The 18,972-nt window shown below is 33.5% G+C and overlaps 1 protein-coding gene across 8 annotated transcripts in view; it reads left to right on the top strand.

Annotated features, from left to right (window-relative positions):
• The window catches only part of LOC106125466 (CUGBP Elav-like family member 1), a 257,820-nt gene that overhangs the window by 185,919 nt on the left and 52,929 nt on the right, over nt 1-18,972 (top strand). For 7 of the 8 annotated variants that reach the window (XM_013322725.1, XM_013322741.1, XM_013322683.1 and 4 more), the window contains one exon: nt 231-279. The exons of the other annotated variant lie outside the window; for it this stretch is intronic. In XM_013322725.1, coding sequence (XP_013178179.1) covers nt 231-279 — 49 coding nt within the window. The remainder of the gene's footprint in view (nt 1-230; nt 280-18,972) is intronic. 8 annotated transcript variants of the gene reach the window in all.

An 18,972-nucleotide genomic window follows, 5' to 3' on the forward strand; every position in this document is an offset into this window, starting at 1 on the left:
CGTAAGAACGTCGGATAAATGTACATATGTAAATCGGAAATCGAAAAACACATTGGTACATGGCGGGATTCGAACCCAGGACCTGCAGATTGCAAGTCAAGTGCTTGACCACTAAGCCACCGACGCTCTCGACTATATCGACTGTTATAATTTGCGCTTTAACAAATGTTACATGTTAAATAAAATTATTCAAGCAAAAATATTTATTAATTGTTTTCTTTTTGTTTTAGATGCATCATCCAATCCAGATGAAACCGGCTGACAGCGAAAACAGAAATGGTGAGCTAACTTTTAAATTTAATAATATATCTAATTTGTGATCACCCTTAATTTTGGAACTAGACAATATAAACTCGAGTCGATTACACTAGTGAAGACGCGCCTTTATTATGATTTTTTAATTATTCTGTATCGTATGTCTGGCACGTGTGCTTGATCTTGTAATGACGTCATTATTATTTCTTTTCAACCAGTACTCATCTGGTTTTCAATCGATATATAGAAAAAAATAAAAGATTCTTTCCGTTAAATGTGATTGGGAGCTATAAAATGATTTTAAGCGAACATGAGCTAAGCGCTTTAAAGCGTTAATTTCGCGCTAAACGAGCTATTTACGAGTGTAGCTTGCACAAAACAAGCTCGCATCAGACTTGAGCGGATTTTTTAGCGCTGCGCTGCACGCCGCGGAACACGTGCTCTTACATAATCCCGCGCTTACAGGGTTGCCGCTTTATCTCTGAGCGCTATTTCATTTGTGCTTTTACTCTAATTATTATGAAATTGTTTTTTACTTGTTAACGTTTAATTCATTATTGTTTCCCAAATATTGTTATCGCAGAAATAAATATTTAACAATAAGTATTTCTTCACTTTCTTTTTTCTCATAAGAAAAATCTAAAATAAAAGATTTGTCATTACAATTAGGAAAAGTTGTAAGTTTTTTTTCACAGACAACACACGTTGAGTTGTACTCTAAATACCTTCTGTTGTTTATCAATCTAGATGTTATAAATCCGGCTAGGATTTTTATACTTAGTCATTTTAATTCTTATGTTTTCGACAACCCTATATCACTAGCACACATATTACGCATACGTGGGGAAGCATGCATATTCAATCTGTGAGCGTTTGTATTCTATTTATACGTCAGTGCATCGGATTAGCTGATGTCTCGTCTCGGATCACTCGGGCGACAGAGCTCGTGCGCTGAGCACAACGCAAATAACATACTATTGATCGAAATCAATGTAGCCATGATGTTAACTACACGTATTATAATTACGTTTTGTAACATGCATTATAATAGCCATTAGATACGTAAAAATCATATTTCGAATACAATTTTAATAGCATTAAAATGTCTATGAAAATTAAATAGAAACTCCTTCAATTCACTTATCCTTTGATCGCTTTTCAATAACATAAATATATTTAGGGGTTTTGTTGAATCAATTGGATTACTCGAGGAAACATAACTTTACTACATTTATTCAGAGAAATATCTATAAAAATATTATCGAGGTTGTTTAGTTAAGAAAACATTTTGCTCAAATGAAATCCTCTAAGTCCCGGTATGAAAAGAGATTACTCTTTGCGGCGCAAACTAGAGTAAAATAAAAATGGAACACAACTAAATAACATGAACCGGTGAGAAACATAAATGAGATTTGTCACTCGGAAAACTTTGTAACGTTGAACGTTTATCGAAAGGAAATTCCTCCAGTTTGTTTTCCGATTGCGTGTTTTCTTGAAATTCCAATATTGACTTGTGACCTCGATGTAGACTGAAGCTCGCTTTATTAAATAAAATATCAATTGCTTTCGCCTTGAATGATAACGTCGTTTGTTTTTTCAATTTTTTTCCGTAGTCTTAACGTTATCCTAATAATTTCAATTTGAACTATGAACAATTAAATTTAGGGTTTTTTGAAGATATTTTTCATATGTTTGTTGACTATAAAACTCACTTTTTTAAAATTTTATGTACATTTAAACCGAATGGCGACTCACATGACAGTATGTTGCTTATTTAAAACAGTTCACCGGTTAACGAGCATTTTAACGACGTGAAAACAGTAAAAACATTTTAACAGCGTCGTTTTGCAAATTAATAGTAAATTAATACGATCCGAAGCAATTGAACGAAGTATGCGTATTGTGTGTAAGGATGTGTTAAATTACGAATGTCATATTTTTATTATAAAAACAAAAGAAAGCAGAATAGAAGTATGAATTCTTAGGGCACGTTTATCAAAATCTAGCAACAAAATAAACCTGTAGAAGAAGAACGTATAGAAATCAGATAGAAGTGCAGTTTCACTCCAATCCGATCTCAATACTTTTGTCTTGATCTACTCGCCCTTGTTGTGTTACAGCTTAACCGTAGAATTACATTGCCGTGACTCTTGTACTTAGTCGTTATTTCGTCCTTTTTATTCCCTTTGACAAAACAGAGATAGGAATATGTAATAAACAAGTGCCAGTGTAGTGAAATTTTACGGTGACAGTTTACATGGATTTAATGTCAAACAGGCAAGCGTATGCTGCCCAGGTCGCAGAAACTGTGATTCCACTTAACTGATTTGCAAATACAATATATTGTGGTGACGTGAGATCGTCTACCGAATGCTAAATACCATCTGTTTGTCTCCGGTCGTGTTTGTAAACTGAATACATCTAGCTAGCAGTGTCAAACTCATGCGTACTGCGAATTGTTACATGCAGCAATGGCTGCAAATAAGTTAATGTTTTACTTTACATTTTACATTCGAAAGTTTAACTAGACAATGATTAGAAAATGTTCAGTTTAAGAGAAAAAAAAATATCGTGTCATAGACTTGACACAATCACGTTTGTTAAAGGTTTTTGTAGCATGAATGTGAGTTTTTAATATTGATCAGATCATTTGATGCAAAAGCCAATATGAGACATATCAAACTAGCTGCATTTTGTACCAAATTATAGGTAAAGATATGAAAGATTGTGCAAATCTATTTTGACATAGTTGAAGTTTTACACAAACCCTCTACTTTTTTAAATATGCGTTAGTCTGCGTTTTATAATCTTTGATTTAGTTATTGTACTCTGTAGGCAGCACCCACTCGTGACGTCAAATAGGCAAATTTGTTTAGACCTTCAGTCATTTAATACGAGGAAGTGAGTGGGAACCAAACACTGATTCTGGTCCCATAGGTTGAAATTATTACAATGAAATACATACTATAAAGGTACAGGTGACCGATAAAAGGTGGAATTAGGATCTTATTGGTTAGAGAAGTTTCACCATAGAAAAAGCAGGCAAATGTAAGCAAGACATGAGTAGGTCCAGGTTGACTATGTTTAAAATTCCCAATCAGAAGTTCAATCAGAAGTATATTATAAGAAGTACAACCATTGATATTTATGCCCACGACATGATGAATACATAACTGTCGATCAATCACTAAAATAACTTCAAACCTATTAAAAACTACAAATCATTGTTTTGAAATTCATAGAAAAAATGTAACGAATGTAAATGAAATACAAATTAGCAATTGCGCAAGAACATCGATGAAAGAGCGAAGTGGGTCAGTCAGTTTGACATCGAGAGAGCCGAGTGGGAAACGATGACACGTAGCCTCGCTGCCGAATGCCGACTGCCGCCGTGCTAGTGGAAAACGTCGACGTGACGCGCAGACAGGACGGAGCTCATTAGAGGTGTGCGGCAGACGCGGGGGCGAAGGGACGAGGAGCACAAGTGACACAGGCCCGCGAAGAATGACTGATCGTCCGTCAGCGCGCGCGCACCTCGCTATCGTTATACGTGTTTAGTTGTGTCCCGGCCGCGGTTGAATGCAGACGCGTCATGTCGTGAAGTGCCCGTGAAGTGGTGTGAAGTGAAGTGAAGGATGCGTGGCGAGGCGGGCGGCGCTCGCGGCAAGGCGGGCGGAGCCAGGTCAAATAGTGGTAGCTACCCGCCAATCAGCGCCGCCTATTGGCTACCGCCGTCGAACCCTACCCCCTATCACGTGCCAGGTTTGATGATTGCTCTATCTTGACCAAAGATCATGCAACTGAAACTTTCGAGCTTTTCCGGATATAGTTTCTGTGAGAGTAGAGTTTGACAAAGAGTGGCTACTTAGTTGAGAAGAAAATTATGAAGGTTTTTTTTGACTAGTGATGATGACTTTCTTCACCTATAGTCCTTACATAAATTCCTAATCTAAAGCAGAAATGCTGTCTATCGGTTAGAAATAAAATGACTAGAGCGATCTAGACATCAGGTAGATAATTGAGAATTACTGGTTACCAAGTAGTCATGTCCGGAACCGCTGGTTACCTTTTCGCCGCGACATTTGCAGATTTAGCGGCGCGGATATCGAAATCGAAAGCGCTCGCTTGACATTGACCGATTTGTTGACTGAAAGACAATGCCACGTTTCCGTCGTCATTTCGCGCTAAACTGCATTAGCCGGTGCGCGTAATTAGAATTCTTTTCATTTAGCATTGACGCGGTAGAATTTTAAACAATGCTCTTGGAATCGTTTGTTAATTGTAATTTGTAATTCTCTCGTTATAAAAATGTTGTATTTAGCCTCGACAATCTTTAGTCAATGTACTTAACCTTCGCATTACAATAAAGATCGTATTCCCAATTACGCGTGCGAGACATGACAAAGTAATAGGAACGTTTTGATGCTAATAATAAAAGCAAACAAAACCGCAAAATAACGCTTAGATATACGCTTTGCGGTTTCAATACTACGTCGTCATCGTCTCTTAATTGTAGTAATTTTAAACAGTCTATGGCATTAAATAGAATATATATAAGTTTGCAAAATACAAATAAAATCAAGTTAGATTTAAATGAATTAGACAGTTCAAAAAGTATCCGATGTATTAGTATAGAGATATAAGGAAGTAAGAAAATTCTATCATAACCTTTTTCATATAGACCGGACTACCGTAATTCAGTTTGATGAAATATTTGTGGTAACATGTTGGTGTGACTGTCGGGAAAATTGCATCCCAAATGAGGCTTTCCCGAGCCTTGTTAGTTCACCCCATTTGAGGCATAGCTCACAACAGCTGTCGGACGCATGATCTTTATGGTTCGGCGTGTTTACGATACTGCTCGACCGTTGTTTGACTTAAGGCGAATTATGTATAACTAGACAGAGCGTATTGTACGAACTTCGGAACATATAAAGTAATTTGAGTTAATTCCTTAAATAGCTTACGTTAACAGAAAATAAAGTTTAAAGATAAATATTTAGTTGCTTTTCCCAGCTGTCAACTTATGCACATTGATGCTTGTAATTTTACAATACACGATATTGGGTAATGATGTAACCAATGTAATGATTTTTGGTTGCAAAATGACTTTATTTGTATTTTAGTCAACGCCGAATACTTTACGACTGGGGTCAGGAAACTTTAAGAGTGTGTTTATGGTTTGTGTACATTCACGTGGCGAGTGAAGTGAACTACGAGTACACAGTGGTAGAGACAAGCGAAGCGTCGACAGCAAGTGTTTGCGTTTGCGACAACGAGGTGTGACACACATTGGAAAAGTGTTCACGTTTCGCCGCAGAGAGTCATGTTGTCATACAAATTCGTGATTTTTGTCGAAATATTTTTCTGTATAGACTAAATTGTTTGTTAAATGAACTTTAGGTGAACTATGCCTAATTTTGAGAAAAATATATCTAAATACGTGTAAGTTTCATGCAACAAATATGTTGATTTATTTGTTCAATTTAATTTATAAATTACTCCGATGATTTCGAAATCTTTGAACGTGTTTAGTGGTACTCTCACCGTTAGGCTATCGGCGCTTCTGTTTCTGATTGATTATCTGTAATTATTTTATTCATTGGTACTTTATTAATTTGTGTTCACAAATTAGTTAGTATTAGTGTGATACACTGATGTATCTCTCCCGTCCATCTGTTGTACAATGCTAAACATAACGCGCTACGATACCAATTTATCTAGTTTCAGTCTCTACATATGTAGGTATGTCAGTAAACTGATCATCTGCATAGAGTAATGAACAATCAGACAGTAATTTATAAATCATACAAATTAAAATGTCTCGAATAATGTGGAATTGTGATCACTTATTTCCTTAATGGACATATTCATGATAGACAAGCTGTCGCTAGCGACTCCGTCCTTGTGAGATTAAAAAAAAACTTAATTAACAGCAAATTTCAGTCAGATCCATACAACCGTTCTAGGGATACCTTCAAACAAACATCCATCCATCCAAATATTTATAAGTAAAATTTATTTCCAGCATACTCTCTATACTGAAGAAAACCTTGATTTTTAAAACAAATGTCTTCTATTTGAAAGGATTGTGTATAATTACAAAAATGATAATAGCACAGGTAGGATAATCTTAAAAATACTTTTATTTCTCCTTATTCAGTATACTAAATAAAGGATTTTATGGCTATTAGTCAAAAAATATGTAGCTTCGGATTAATATAGCGTCACCTCTACGGGTAGTCTAATCTATGCGCGTCACAGTAACGAAAATAAATGTCTATTTGTTTCCTCGTTTTGCATTATCCTTATGTCATTCGTCTGCAGCACTGACTGACCCGATACTAGCGACGGATTTAGAGACTCTATCCATTAACACACAATCGAAGGTGGGCTGTACAGGTTAACAAAAAATAACGCAAAAAGAAACTATTCAATGTATATCTTACATGCTATATTTAATGTTTAGTTTTTCGTGTATTCATTGTTTCGTAAGCAACAATATTTTTAGTACAACTTATAATTAAGTCTGTAGGTACAAAGATGTCTCTTGTCTATCAAAAAGTTGAATGTCTTGAATATGTAAATTATGACGTAAATTTAAAAGAGACATGACATTTAATATTAAAAATATTGAACGTCATTTCTGTTTCTTACTAGTTGTGTTAAATGTTATGTTGCCATGTAGTGAGTACGCAGTTAAGGATAAATCGAACAACAGATGTAACTTAACAATTGCGCTACAAATACTATTACGCTGTGACTTCCAGTGTAGTGGAGACGTGACGATTTACGTAACACGTCGTCTAGCACGCTGCACGTGACACGTGACAATGTATATTAAATTAATTTGTATTCACAAATATAAAAATAAAAATATATGTGATTAAGAGAACTTTAAATATGGAAATTGATAAAGATGGATTGCGTAAAAATTGACGTGATTGGTGATTAAAAGGACGACAAGGTAGACAGACCTGGTGGAAATGTGTTAAAAATCTACGGCTCTTTAGAACGTAAATAATGCAAAATTTAGAAGACTTGTAAATAACTATGAATTGAATGTGTAAAGTAGATGATGTGTATAGCATAGATGAACTCCAATCATTTTAAAATATTCATATTAACCTTTATTATCTTGTATATCAATAACTCTTGTCCTGTATGGTCATGTTGAAAAAACTTTAAATATCAATTTAATCTCTTTTTAATTATATATTATTGTGTAGATGATAACTAGCAACATTTAAAGATGTGAACTAACCACATTTAACTATTATAAAATTAACAGTTTTGTTCGTAAGTTTGTCCTTGTGACACGTGCATTCGTTTCACGCTCCGCGTAACAGATAACATCTAGGCGTATTTAAACCTTGTGCACGGAGAAGTTAAAATACTAAGAAGTTTAAGTAAAAATAAAATATGATTGAAATACATTTGTAGAGTTGTTGAATATTCAAAACAGCAGTCAAATTGGCATGTAACTTGTAGTTTCCAATATGCAATATAAAAAGGCTACAATAATATACAGTTATAAAAGTGTCTTAGTTCACAATTTGTCGGTGACATGTACATATCAGCATATAATTCTACTAATTAAATCCTCGGGTATTAATCATGTTAGACAGTTTCGCATCTGATCACATGGTGGCACTATATAACAATGGAAGAAGCCAACAACATCTGCTGCACGAGTGGGTCGGCTCGCTCGGTGCAATACCAGAGTGGCGTACTTTCGGAATTTTGCAACTCAATATTATCTAATAAATTAACCTAATATTGTATATTTTTATAGTTTTCGAATCTGTTTTTTTTTTATATTGTAAGATGGCAAACGAGCAAACGGCCACACGAAATCGCAGAAACAGCAAAGCGACTACTACCCGTAGACGTCCGCAATTGCAGATGCGTTGCCTACCTATAATCGACGGAGGAGGTTATACACAGAAAGAGAATGTTGGTTCTATTTATCGAAGTTCATGTCAACCCATCAAAATGACTGATTTCTCCTATCAACAAATCTTTGCATATACTTTGAAGTTTTACCCAACTCACCTTCATCCGAAATAAATTTATATAGAAACTACGAACACTCCATCAAAGATAGTAGACCGAAGACCTGTCAACTATAATGTTGAACAAACACGAGAGAGGATGTGAAGGCAAAATGGGCAACAAAGAACTCGTTGTTGTCAAATTTAAAAGACGTATCGCCGTAGACAGTAATGCCGTATCTAACGTAAGTTTGAACGTGTACTCTAACAAACAGCGATGCTCAAACTTATCTAGAATAGTTTCCATACACTTTTTAGTTTTTTATTTATTTTTTAAGGTTATTTAATGTGCAAAATTGATTAAACTTGTTAAAAAATCCCATACATATTGAGTTCCATTACAAAAACTAGCTATGACCCGTAAAACTATGGCATACGATGCATATTTAATAATTATTTTTGAAGAATTTGTTCTACGGCATAATTCTAACGTGGAAATAATTCCAGTTCACATTTGTTTTCAGTGCGGTCGGGGTATTGCACCTCTCAAGAGACTCATACATACAGTACAAATGCTGCTGTGAACTCTACCACTGCTACGTTTGACTTACAATAAAAATGTAGAGGAACACATTTTTTATAATAGTAGAAGGAAAACGAAAAGCTGGTCATCTAAAATTATTTAATTTGATGTCCACGGAACGCCCAAAGAATCGCAGAAGTGTTTTTTTTTCGAACAAAAAAATATTATTACGGTGCTATAGTTTGAGAATCACTGTCACTGGATAAGGCGGGAGGGAACGTTTGATGACACAGGTGCGCGGGGATTGTGATAAGATGCTCGATCCTACATCGCGTATTCCGTACGGGATATCTTCCTGTGCCGACAATAACTGAGGCTTGAGCTGTTTGATCGCAGCAAACACAGATATGAATAATGTTAGTGTCGTAAAGATGATTTTTATTTATAGCTCTTTTTCTAGAACATGTTCGTATGTTTGAGATTTTTTATCTCGCTTCCGATGTATCTATATTGTAGGTAATAATAAAAATGTTTTTGGATCTACAAATGATATATAAAAACTAGCTGTCGCCCGCGAATCCGTCCGCGTGGATATAAAAAACTTAATTAGTTTAGCCCACACATCCATCCACATCAAATCCATCTAAACATTCGCATTTATAATATTAGTAAGTAAATTCGAAAAAAATGAGTAAATTGTATCCTATGTCCGTCTCCTGACTCTAAGTCTAAGCTATCTCCTCACCAATTTTCAGCCATATCGGTAAAGCCGTTCTTGAGTTATAAATAGTGTAACTAACACGACTTTCTTTTATATATACAGATGTATTCGTCACGTGGATGGTTTTCGTTTTTAACCGACTTCAAAAGTGAAGAGGTTCTCTATTCGTCTGTAAATTTTTTACTGTAAATCGGTTATCGCTGTGTTTAAAATATATGAAAAAGCATTATTTTACATTTGTCTATGGTATTGTCTTAGGCAAAATTAATTAGAAAATAAAGACTTGCGCATAATATTTCTATCGCCATAGTTATTCAGGTTTTTTTTCAAATTGCAATTAGTATTCATTATGGCTTCATATTAATTAAAAATGCGCATTCCACAAAGCGTATTATTGATTTGATTCCGTTGTTTACCTGCAGCCGGTCGCTAGTGAAGCATTGCTTTGACATTAACGCTTCATTGTCCTGAATATAAACAAACAAACAAACAAACTCACATCCCGTGGTTTATATATTTGAATCCTGTTTACATTTATATCGACTGTGGACCTACATTAAACATCAAGCTTGTTACAATACCGTATAATAGCGTTCTGTTAAATTTGTAAGAACGAATATTAAAATATTTATTTTCTGTGTATTTAAATTTCCAACAGTATATGCTTTATAATCGTGTATTTTATTGAAGTTTACTAAATTCAATGTGTTCTTACAACTAACTCTTTTACATCTGCTTTGAATCCAATATCATACTTCCGAGGACTTAAATGGGTCAATTCAACTCATTTATAAATCAAAAGTTTTCAAAATTATGTATAAATTATTTATAAATGGAAATTTGATATTATTTATTGAATAAAATTAATAAGACATAAACAAATGATTTCAGAGAAGTTATAATTATATTTTTTTGTCATTCTACGTGGAAAAAATCATCATAAATTCCAGGGTATTTTTTAAGTAATAACTTATGAGTAGTTGAGTCATCGTTATGTTAACATTTACCTCATGTTTATACAGGGGGCGCTTTAAAGAAAATTCACGGAAAATATCATTACAATTTATTAGCAACCAATTGTGGTATCGAGTTCTGACATTTTTTTGAATTTATTGACCAACCTTGATTTCAGATTGATATGTTGACACCCCTAACTTTGGATAGGCTCCGTAGTCTTTAGTAGAATTGTAGGTACCAACATATTCAGTCTCACGGTAGCCCTCACATAAAAGTGACTTTCTACTTATGACACCTGTAGACAAAAACAAATTGTGGTTATGATTTTAGAAAGGTACATTCATCGCTAGTGGGAACTGAGAATCGAATAGCAGTATATTACCATAAATTGTTAAAAGTCGTTTCGGGTTCAAGTCTCTGCGATCGTTATCGGCAACTCGACGCTTTGTTTGAACAAGTGCAAGCGTTCCGTAAGTCGGTGGTACGTTTTTAAGTACATCCTCTTTGCTATGGGTGACAATGTAACTTATTTTTTTTATTTAATTCATGCTATGTGTTACCTGCCAGGTTTTTTTATGGTATTGTTTAAGCTAGATTGTAATATCTATTGGTAAAGTCTGTTCCAATGTACGTGAAACCGTGCGTGAAGATTTTGAATTGATAATTACGTTTATTTTTTTTTATAGTCGAAATTAAAACAAAGTAGTCGCCAAACTTAAACTTATCATGGTCTAAAAAACAAATAAAATCTTATGACATAATTTGGAACCTAAGTAAAGGGCTGTAAAACTATCGTCAAACTGTCGTTAAACTTTAGTATTTATTCACTAAATTCTAAAGTTGTAATCATTTGCGGAGGCACGTCTTAATTTGTAACAATACAATTAAGATCTAACCTCAAGACAATTGTTGGAGCGCAATGCTTGCTGCATAATGCTCTGCGTGACTCAGAGAATGCGATGTGACCGACGTCGAACAATGGTACTGAATTTATTGTATGCACGTAGGTGTAGCTGTCTTTATGTTATATTCTGGAGAGATTAATGTAAAAAATTGAGTTCGCTGTAGGCTAATGATGGACATTTTTCTCTTCTTATCCTTCTAGTAAGGTAGGGAGAATGGGGTGAATTTGGGTAAAAGAGAGTTTGTTTTACTTGTCAGTGAAATATTTAAAGTTACATCTTTGATATTACTTTTAAATATATTTATTTAACGATCTTAGTGTTGGTTTGTAAGACCAAAATCTCTGTATAAAATATATCGTCATCCCTATCATTATCTTTGATAAAATAAAGATAACAATATATTTTAAACGTAGATTTTGGTCTGAGAAACCCACGGTTAAGTTATGCTATTAAATAATATGACTATAGGTAATAGTGTAATTTATAAATGTAAACTCAGACTGTGCATTTTTTGCAGAGGCTAAAAACTCCTTTACCATTTCTACGATCCTTTAGACATGATAAATCAACAAGCTTTAAAACGTAAATACTATTAGTACTAATTAGTACAACCTTACGTGCATAGATAAATCTACCGGTTATGTTAAACATTTACCAAGAGTTTCCATTCAAACAAAAACATGTTGTTATGTCTATTTTTAGTAAAGAGTGAGAGAGATGACAATATGTATTTATACAGATATATCTGCAGTGGAAACTCACGTTTACGTGTAACTAATGCATAATATTGATAGAGACCGCGAAACTCAGGTTAGCGCACTTACCGAGCCATTGAGTCACGAATGCCGAGGCCAAGGCTTATGTAACAAGCTATTTTATTCATTATACATGTGTACTGTGATTATAAATTATTTATGTGTAAACCGTATCTTATTACTTAGCACCAGGGATTGGCAACATGAGGAAAACGAATAATAGGTTATACTCGTAAATTCAATTTATATAAACAATGACATATACGGCTGACCCCGTTTTGAAATGTTTGCGACTACTTCAATCATTTTTATTGACTGATTAATGTATCGTCGTCGTCAGTCTTATTTGACCGACTGAAGGGCTCAGAGCCTATCCTAAGTTAAGTTGACTTTGCCATAGTCAACCATGCTAGCCCAATACGAGTTGATTGACTTGACACATATCTTTAATTTTTTTTGTTTAATGTGTACAGGTAGCATCGCGATGTTTCATTCATTCATCGTAATAACATATAAATATACATATGAAATTCGATAGATATGATAAAAGGTATCTCCAGAACTGCTAAACGAATCTCAATGAAATTTTGGATAAAACATAGTCTAGAAGAACAGATATGCGAACAAAATGAACGCAACGAAATTCATAACTCAGATGAGATTTAAATATTATTATGACCTATTTATTTACTTAATACTTTTCTTACAAAAATAAAAGTAAGCTAATCGTAAAAATCTACTTTGTAATTGCTAATTAAAAATATTCCTATCGCAGTGTAAAGTACCTCAGGTTTCCTGTACGGATGTACAGACGAGCAAATCACGTGCATACGCCGCGTTGATTTGAACTAAAATACCTTGAGGCTGCTCACTTGAGTTACTTCGATATCAAATTACATACTCAGAGTTAATTTGCTGATTACATACTGTTACTATTATAAACTTTGAGTTAACAACACTTTAGGATACGGAGTTTCCTCTTGTAAATTGTAGCTTGACCTATATAAGATTATTAAGTATAAATTTTAATAGAAAGCATTTTACCAATTAGGCAGCTTGTAGCATGTAAACTTTAAATCACTAACCGTGGTTTTCTGAGACCAAAATCTCCGATTAAAACATATTATATATACATGTTATACCTGTTAAGTCAAAGATAATGATAAGGATGACTATATATTTCATACAGAGATTTTGATGTCAGAAACCCACGGTAAATAGTTTTTATAAACATAGTTGAAATATACCTAACTTTTAGACAGGCTTATGACTTTTTACTGACTACTTATTTAATAATATTTCTACTAGGTTTTTGTAAGTCATCTTTAAAATACAAAATAATTAGTCAGGAAGTACTCAGCGCATAGGATAGGTAAATATTATGAGTCTGTCCCCTCTTCCTTAGATTAGAAGTAGGCAACGCATCTGCAATTGCGGATGTCTATGGGTGAATTTAGGTAATCGCTTGCTTGCTTGCCGCTTTATAATATTAAAAAATTGACTCACCCGATTATTGTCAGAGTTTTTTTTAATTTATTCTCGTTGTATTTACGGAGTGTAAGCAAAGAAAACTTTATATTACGTAAAGTTATCTTACAACTTACAAGGCCTTCATAAACAATACGTATTTAACTAGCGTTTTATTAGCGAATAATCATTACTTGCCTGTCGTTTGTTTTGCTTTAGTGGGAATTAGGTGACGTCATTACGTGACGTCATACCGTTTCAAAGAAGCCAAGTCGTGTATTGGGTCATTGTAGAGTCGTTGCGATTTTTATTAGTTAGTAATATGAATTCTAGTGCATTTTGTACCGAGCGATTCGTTCCAGCAAACAATTTGAAAAATTATTTGTGTCTTTTGAATACCTAATGACTTGAAATTTTCCTGTTATACCCATATTTGGTTAACATTGAAAATATTTGAAACTAGTGTTTATAAAATGAGTCTAGATTTGGTAATTTAATTCTATCTTGACAAATCAGAGCAAAATTATTTCTGTTCGCGTACTTTTTAGTAAAGCTCCACGCAAATATAATGGACTAACTGTCGCCTGCGACCCTGTCCGCGCGGAATTAAAAATAAAATTAATTAGTAACCTATATGTTCTTCCTGGCCATGTTCCACATATATACCACTCAGCGAGATCTAGAGCCGTTCTAGAGATTACCTTATAACAAACATTCATATATACATCCAAATATTCGCATTTATAATATTAGTAAGGTGAACTTGTTCACTAAAACAATCCTAGTTATCGTAGTGGGCGTTCTCAATTCGCAATATACAACCTATTTTAAACCATATTTGTTTCGCAATAGGCGTCATTATTGCTTATAGGCAGTAATGATACGGTATGTTATAATGAAGTGTTGTTTTAATTGGCGCAAACAGAGCGTGTTTAATCTAAAACACATAAACTTTTGGTTAATTATGCGCGTCTAATCTTCATATACGTTATATATATATAATATAAATAATGTTTGTACATGTATTATGTTAATAGACAGATATATATATATATATATATATATATATATATATATATATATATAATATAATATAAATAATGTTTGTACATGTATTATGTTAATAGACCTTAATTGGTAAAAAAAATGACTTAATTTTAGCCAAAAACATCTTAATCTTAATTAATATTGTATTGATCTGGAAACACTTATTACGATATTATACGTCTTGTTTGCCCCGATTTAAGTTTACAGTACTTATAATCTTTTGCTTAACACATGCACCGCCGCCGACTCACCTAACAAGTCCAGTAAATGTGTGGCATACGGGAGTATATTGTTAAAATCATAGTGGCACGGAACGTGTTAACTACCTAATACTTTCAATGCCTTCTTCATAATAAATTCCATGCTATCTCGATTTAACCTTTCAAATATTACGGTGTTTTGCTTTCAAGGTTAGAACGTTATTGGTTTGATATTAACTAATGTTATAATTACGTATTGCATACATATTTCAGACTAGTGTCGACCGCAACTCCGTCCGCGCTGAATTAAAAAAAAAACTTAATTAGTAGCCTATGTTCTTTCAAGCTATGTTCTACATCTATGCCTTTTAGCAAGAGCAACGCAGCTGTTCTGCAGATACCTTCTTACAAACATCCATCCATCTATCCATACATCCAAACGCGTTCGCATTTCGCATTTATAATATTAGTAAGATATACGTATCTTCAATATACCTAACCTTGCATGGTCTATCAAACGATTATTCACGTGCAATAATTAATAATACAAAATTCACCTTTGAAACAGTGTCGTGTCGTATCGCAATACGCTTCGGCACAATCCCACGCTTTGCTGCGTTGGAATGCACCAGACGTTTTGTGTCGCACCGACAAGTATGTATCCATTGTTGGAAACGAACTTCTTTTATCGCAAGACCGTGTTGAAACAAGGGATTTGTTTCCATTGTCAAAAAGAGCCTGCTTTTTGCCAGCTGTCTAGTTTAATTGAAAATATTTGAACGTCAACGTACAATCTACGTTTATTTTAACTTCGAACATGATATCTAATCTAATGTCATATTTTATTTTGTAATTTATAACCTAAATAAATGCAATCATTATTGTTACGAACGAATATGTAACGAAATAAAATAATTGGCGATGCAAGAGGACTCTTCAGTTTCCAATGCCGTTTCCATGTGACAGATCTTTTGCGATGTACGAGCAAAACAAGCCATGTAGACATAACAGTTAACCACACCTCGTTTCAATAGTAGGGCGACACATTACTCGGTCCGCTGGATAGCGTGACAGGGTTGTGCTAACAATTTTTTATGCGTAATTATTTAAAAAAAGTTACGATTTCCATCCACCTTTTGTCAACCCTGAAACATATCAATCTTTAACATAAGATGTTTTTAGTTTTAGTAAGTGGCTATTAACTTTGACTTAAGTATTATTAACACGGTAATTAAGTATTACATTAACAAAGTGATAAAGACATTAAAATCAAATATTTTAAACAAAACTTCGTCATAATATTAAATTGTACTATATAAGTAATTACTATATATTTAATAAATATTTTACAATACTATGATTTTTGTATGTTGGTACTAATTATAAAAAAAAATTAAAAGAAGACCGTCGACAACCCTATTGCTAACGAACTCTGAGACTCATAGGCGCTCTGTGATGCATCTATTCTCTCTAATCTCGGCAGCAACTACTGGAATAGGACAGGTCTGATTTAAGGGGTTTTGCTTTACGCCTGCTGCGTTCTGGCAAACAGTAAAATATGTCAGTTGTTAAAATTAGTATCATAGTTTGAGTAATTCATTTTTTGTTCGTCTAAATTTATTGACTCATTCAAAAGCCAGCCATTTTTTATTTTACTGATGACTGCCAATCTCATGATCTTAGTTATAAGCTGCAGATTAATTAAAAAAATAATTTTTACATCTTGATTCAGTTTTAAACGCCATATGACCTTTTGATATGATCATTTGATTAATTATTAAGTATTGTATTTTAGCAATAGATATTTTTAAATGTTGATTTTTCGATCTATCTAGAATTTATGCAAATAAGTATATAAATACTTTAAATTTCCTTGTTGCTTAGTAAAATGTTTTTCCTTGACGTCATGAGTTTTTTTTACGCTATTCATGATTGAATGGTACAAATTAATTTATTTGTATTTTAATTATGGTTGGAACACTGGAAAATGGTTGCGATTCTTTAACCTCGAAATAATCGATTACTTTCAATCGATTTGTTTTTTCGATTCTAACCCTGTACTAGTTTCATAATAATGTAATGACAAAACATGGTTTGTTATTTTGTAGATTTTGCAGCATTTATTATATTTTTTTAATAATCTAATTTCAATTATCTATACTTATAATATAAAGCGGAAGAGTTTGTTTGTTTAAACGCGCTAATCTCAGGAACAACTTGTCCGATTTGAAAAATTCTTTTTTTGGTTGGATAGTCCGTTTATTGAGAAAGGCTTTAGGCTATATAACATTAGATTGCGACCAATAGTTTTTTTTTTAATTCCGCGCGGTCGGAGACGCGGGTGACAGCTAGTCGATTATAAAGATTTATATTTAATACGTAAGAAATAACAAAACCATAATAAAGGGCTTAGCTCCTAGACTATGTGATAATGTGGGTTATAACGACAGAGTTACAACTCATAAGACTGCGCCTTTAAAAATGGTTTTTCTCACATAAATACAGTAAAAGTTTAAATTAATCTTTCGTCATTACAATGTCACGTTTTAAAGTTAGTTTAACAAACATCTTGTTAACTTGTTTTACTAACACATTTACGAATTTCGGGTGAGCTGATTTAACTCTGTAATTACGTAACTTAAAACGTTACGTTCGCAAAGGAGTGAGTGAGGTTGGATTGGATTAGAACAGTATAATTAGATCGGTGAATGTAGAGGTATAGGCGTCAAAGGTGATTTATGGGTAATTTACGTAACTCGTAAATTTTGTTTTTACTCTCGAAGCGAATTTCCAATACTAAAATACCAAAGATATAGTTATATCTATTGGAGAATTAAAATGTATGGATGAAAAATATGAACAAATTTAGAATGCTTTAATAAGGTATTTGTTTTTATGTTATTACAGCATTAACCGTGAGTTTCTGAAACCAAAATATCCATTTAACATGTTGAGCGCCACGCGTATTTCTAAGACAATCCCGTTCAGGCAACGACCTAAACAGAAAATCTAGTGTCAGCCACCGATGGCTGATGTGGCGCACAACGTGTTAAAACATTTCTTATTTCTGGTTTGTCAAAGATAGTCACAGATATGGCGATATGATTTTTACAGATAATTTGATATCAGAAACCAACAATTAATATTTAAAACCTTGAATTGAAGTAGTGTGCTTGACGCTGACCGGATTGGAAATAAATTTTTGATACCCATGTTTAAGATTAGTTGTGATAAGAGTTATTTAAAGTGTAGGGTTGAGGAAATCTGTTTTATAATTTCTATTTAAAATATTTTTCATTTCTAATAAATAATTTTTGTTTTGCGTAATTTTTGACATTAAATAAATTTGAGCGTACTACCTTAATTGGTCAAGTTAAATCAATTAAATATAAGTTCGGCTAGGGAACGAAAGAGAAATATCTTCATAAACCCAATTGGTGTAGTAAAATTTTAAAGGATTTTATTTCAAGAAATCTAAGCTAATTGAACACTTGTTCACAAAATAAAAAAAAAAACTAATGTTTAGTAACTGACAACCCTAAGTATCGTGTCGTCGGTTTACTTACCCAGTCGTTCGAATGACTGCCGCGACGCCGGGGTTGCCCGATGCGCCTTATCAGCCGACGTTGTACGGCGCAATATTAACTCAACAACCGCTACACAAATATTGAGCGAAAAAACTCTAAGCTATCAAAGATATAGCCGAAGTATTTTTAAACGTAAAACGTTTGGGATACATTGAAAAATAATACGTAACTATTTCAACTAGTTTACGCCTTAATGTAGATTTAGTTAATCTTTTTATAAAAAGTTCTACGTATTTATTTAAGTGTTTCATCGCAATAATTATATTATATGTAAAAATATTTTAAATTTAAATCTAATATCATCCATATTCAATTACGCGTTAAAATTTGTGGATAAAAATTAATCGTTTCCCGCTCAATTAACGAATATAATCGGTATTAAAACAATTAAATAATATAGCAACACTGAATACCGGATAACCGCAATTCGCTAGTGCGGTGCCGTTTAATACGCCTCAATGAGCGGTAATGCGCCGAGCAAGCGAGTGTGGCAACACTGCTAGTTCCTTTACGTCAAATGTTTAGAGAACAAATATTTTGCGCGGGTAACACAGGAATTAA

This window comes from Papilio xuthus, unplaced genomic scaffold (genome assembly GCF_000836235.2).
Source record: "Papilio xuthus unplaced genomic scaffold, Pxut_1.1 DF828952.1, whole genome shotgun sequence".
NCBI lineage: Eukaryota > Metazoa > Arthropoda > Insecta > Lepidoptera > Papilionidae > Papilio > Papilio xuthus.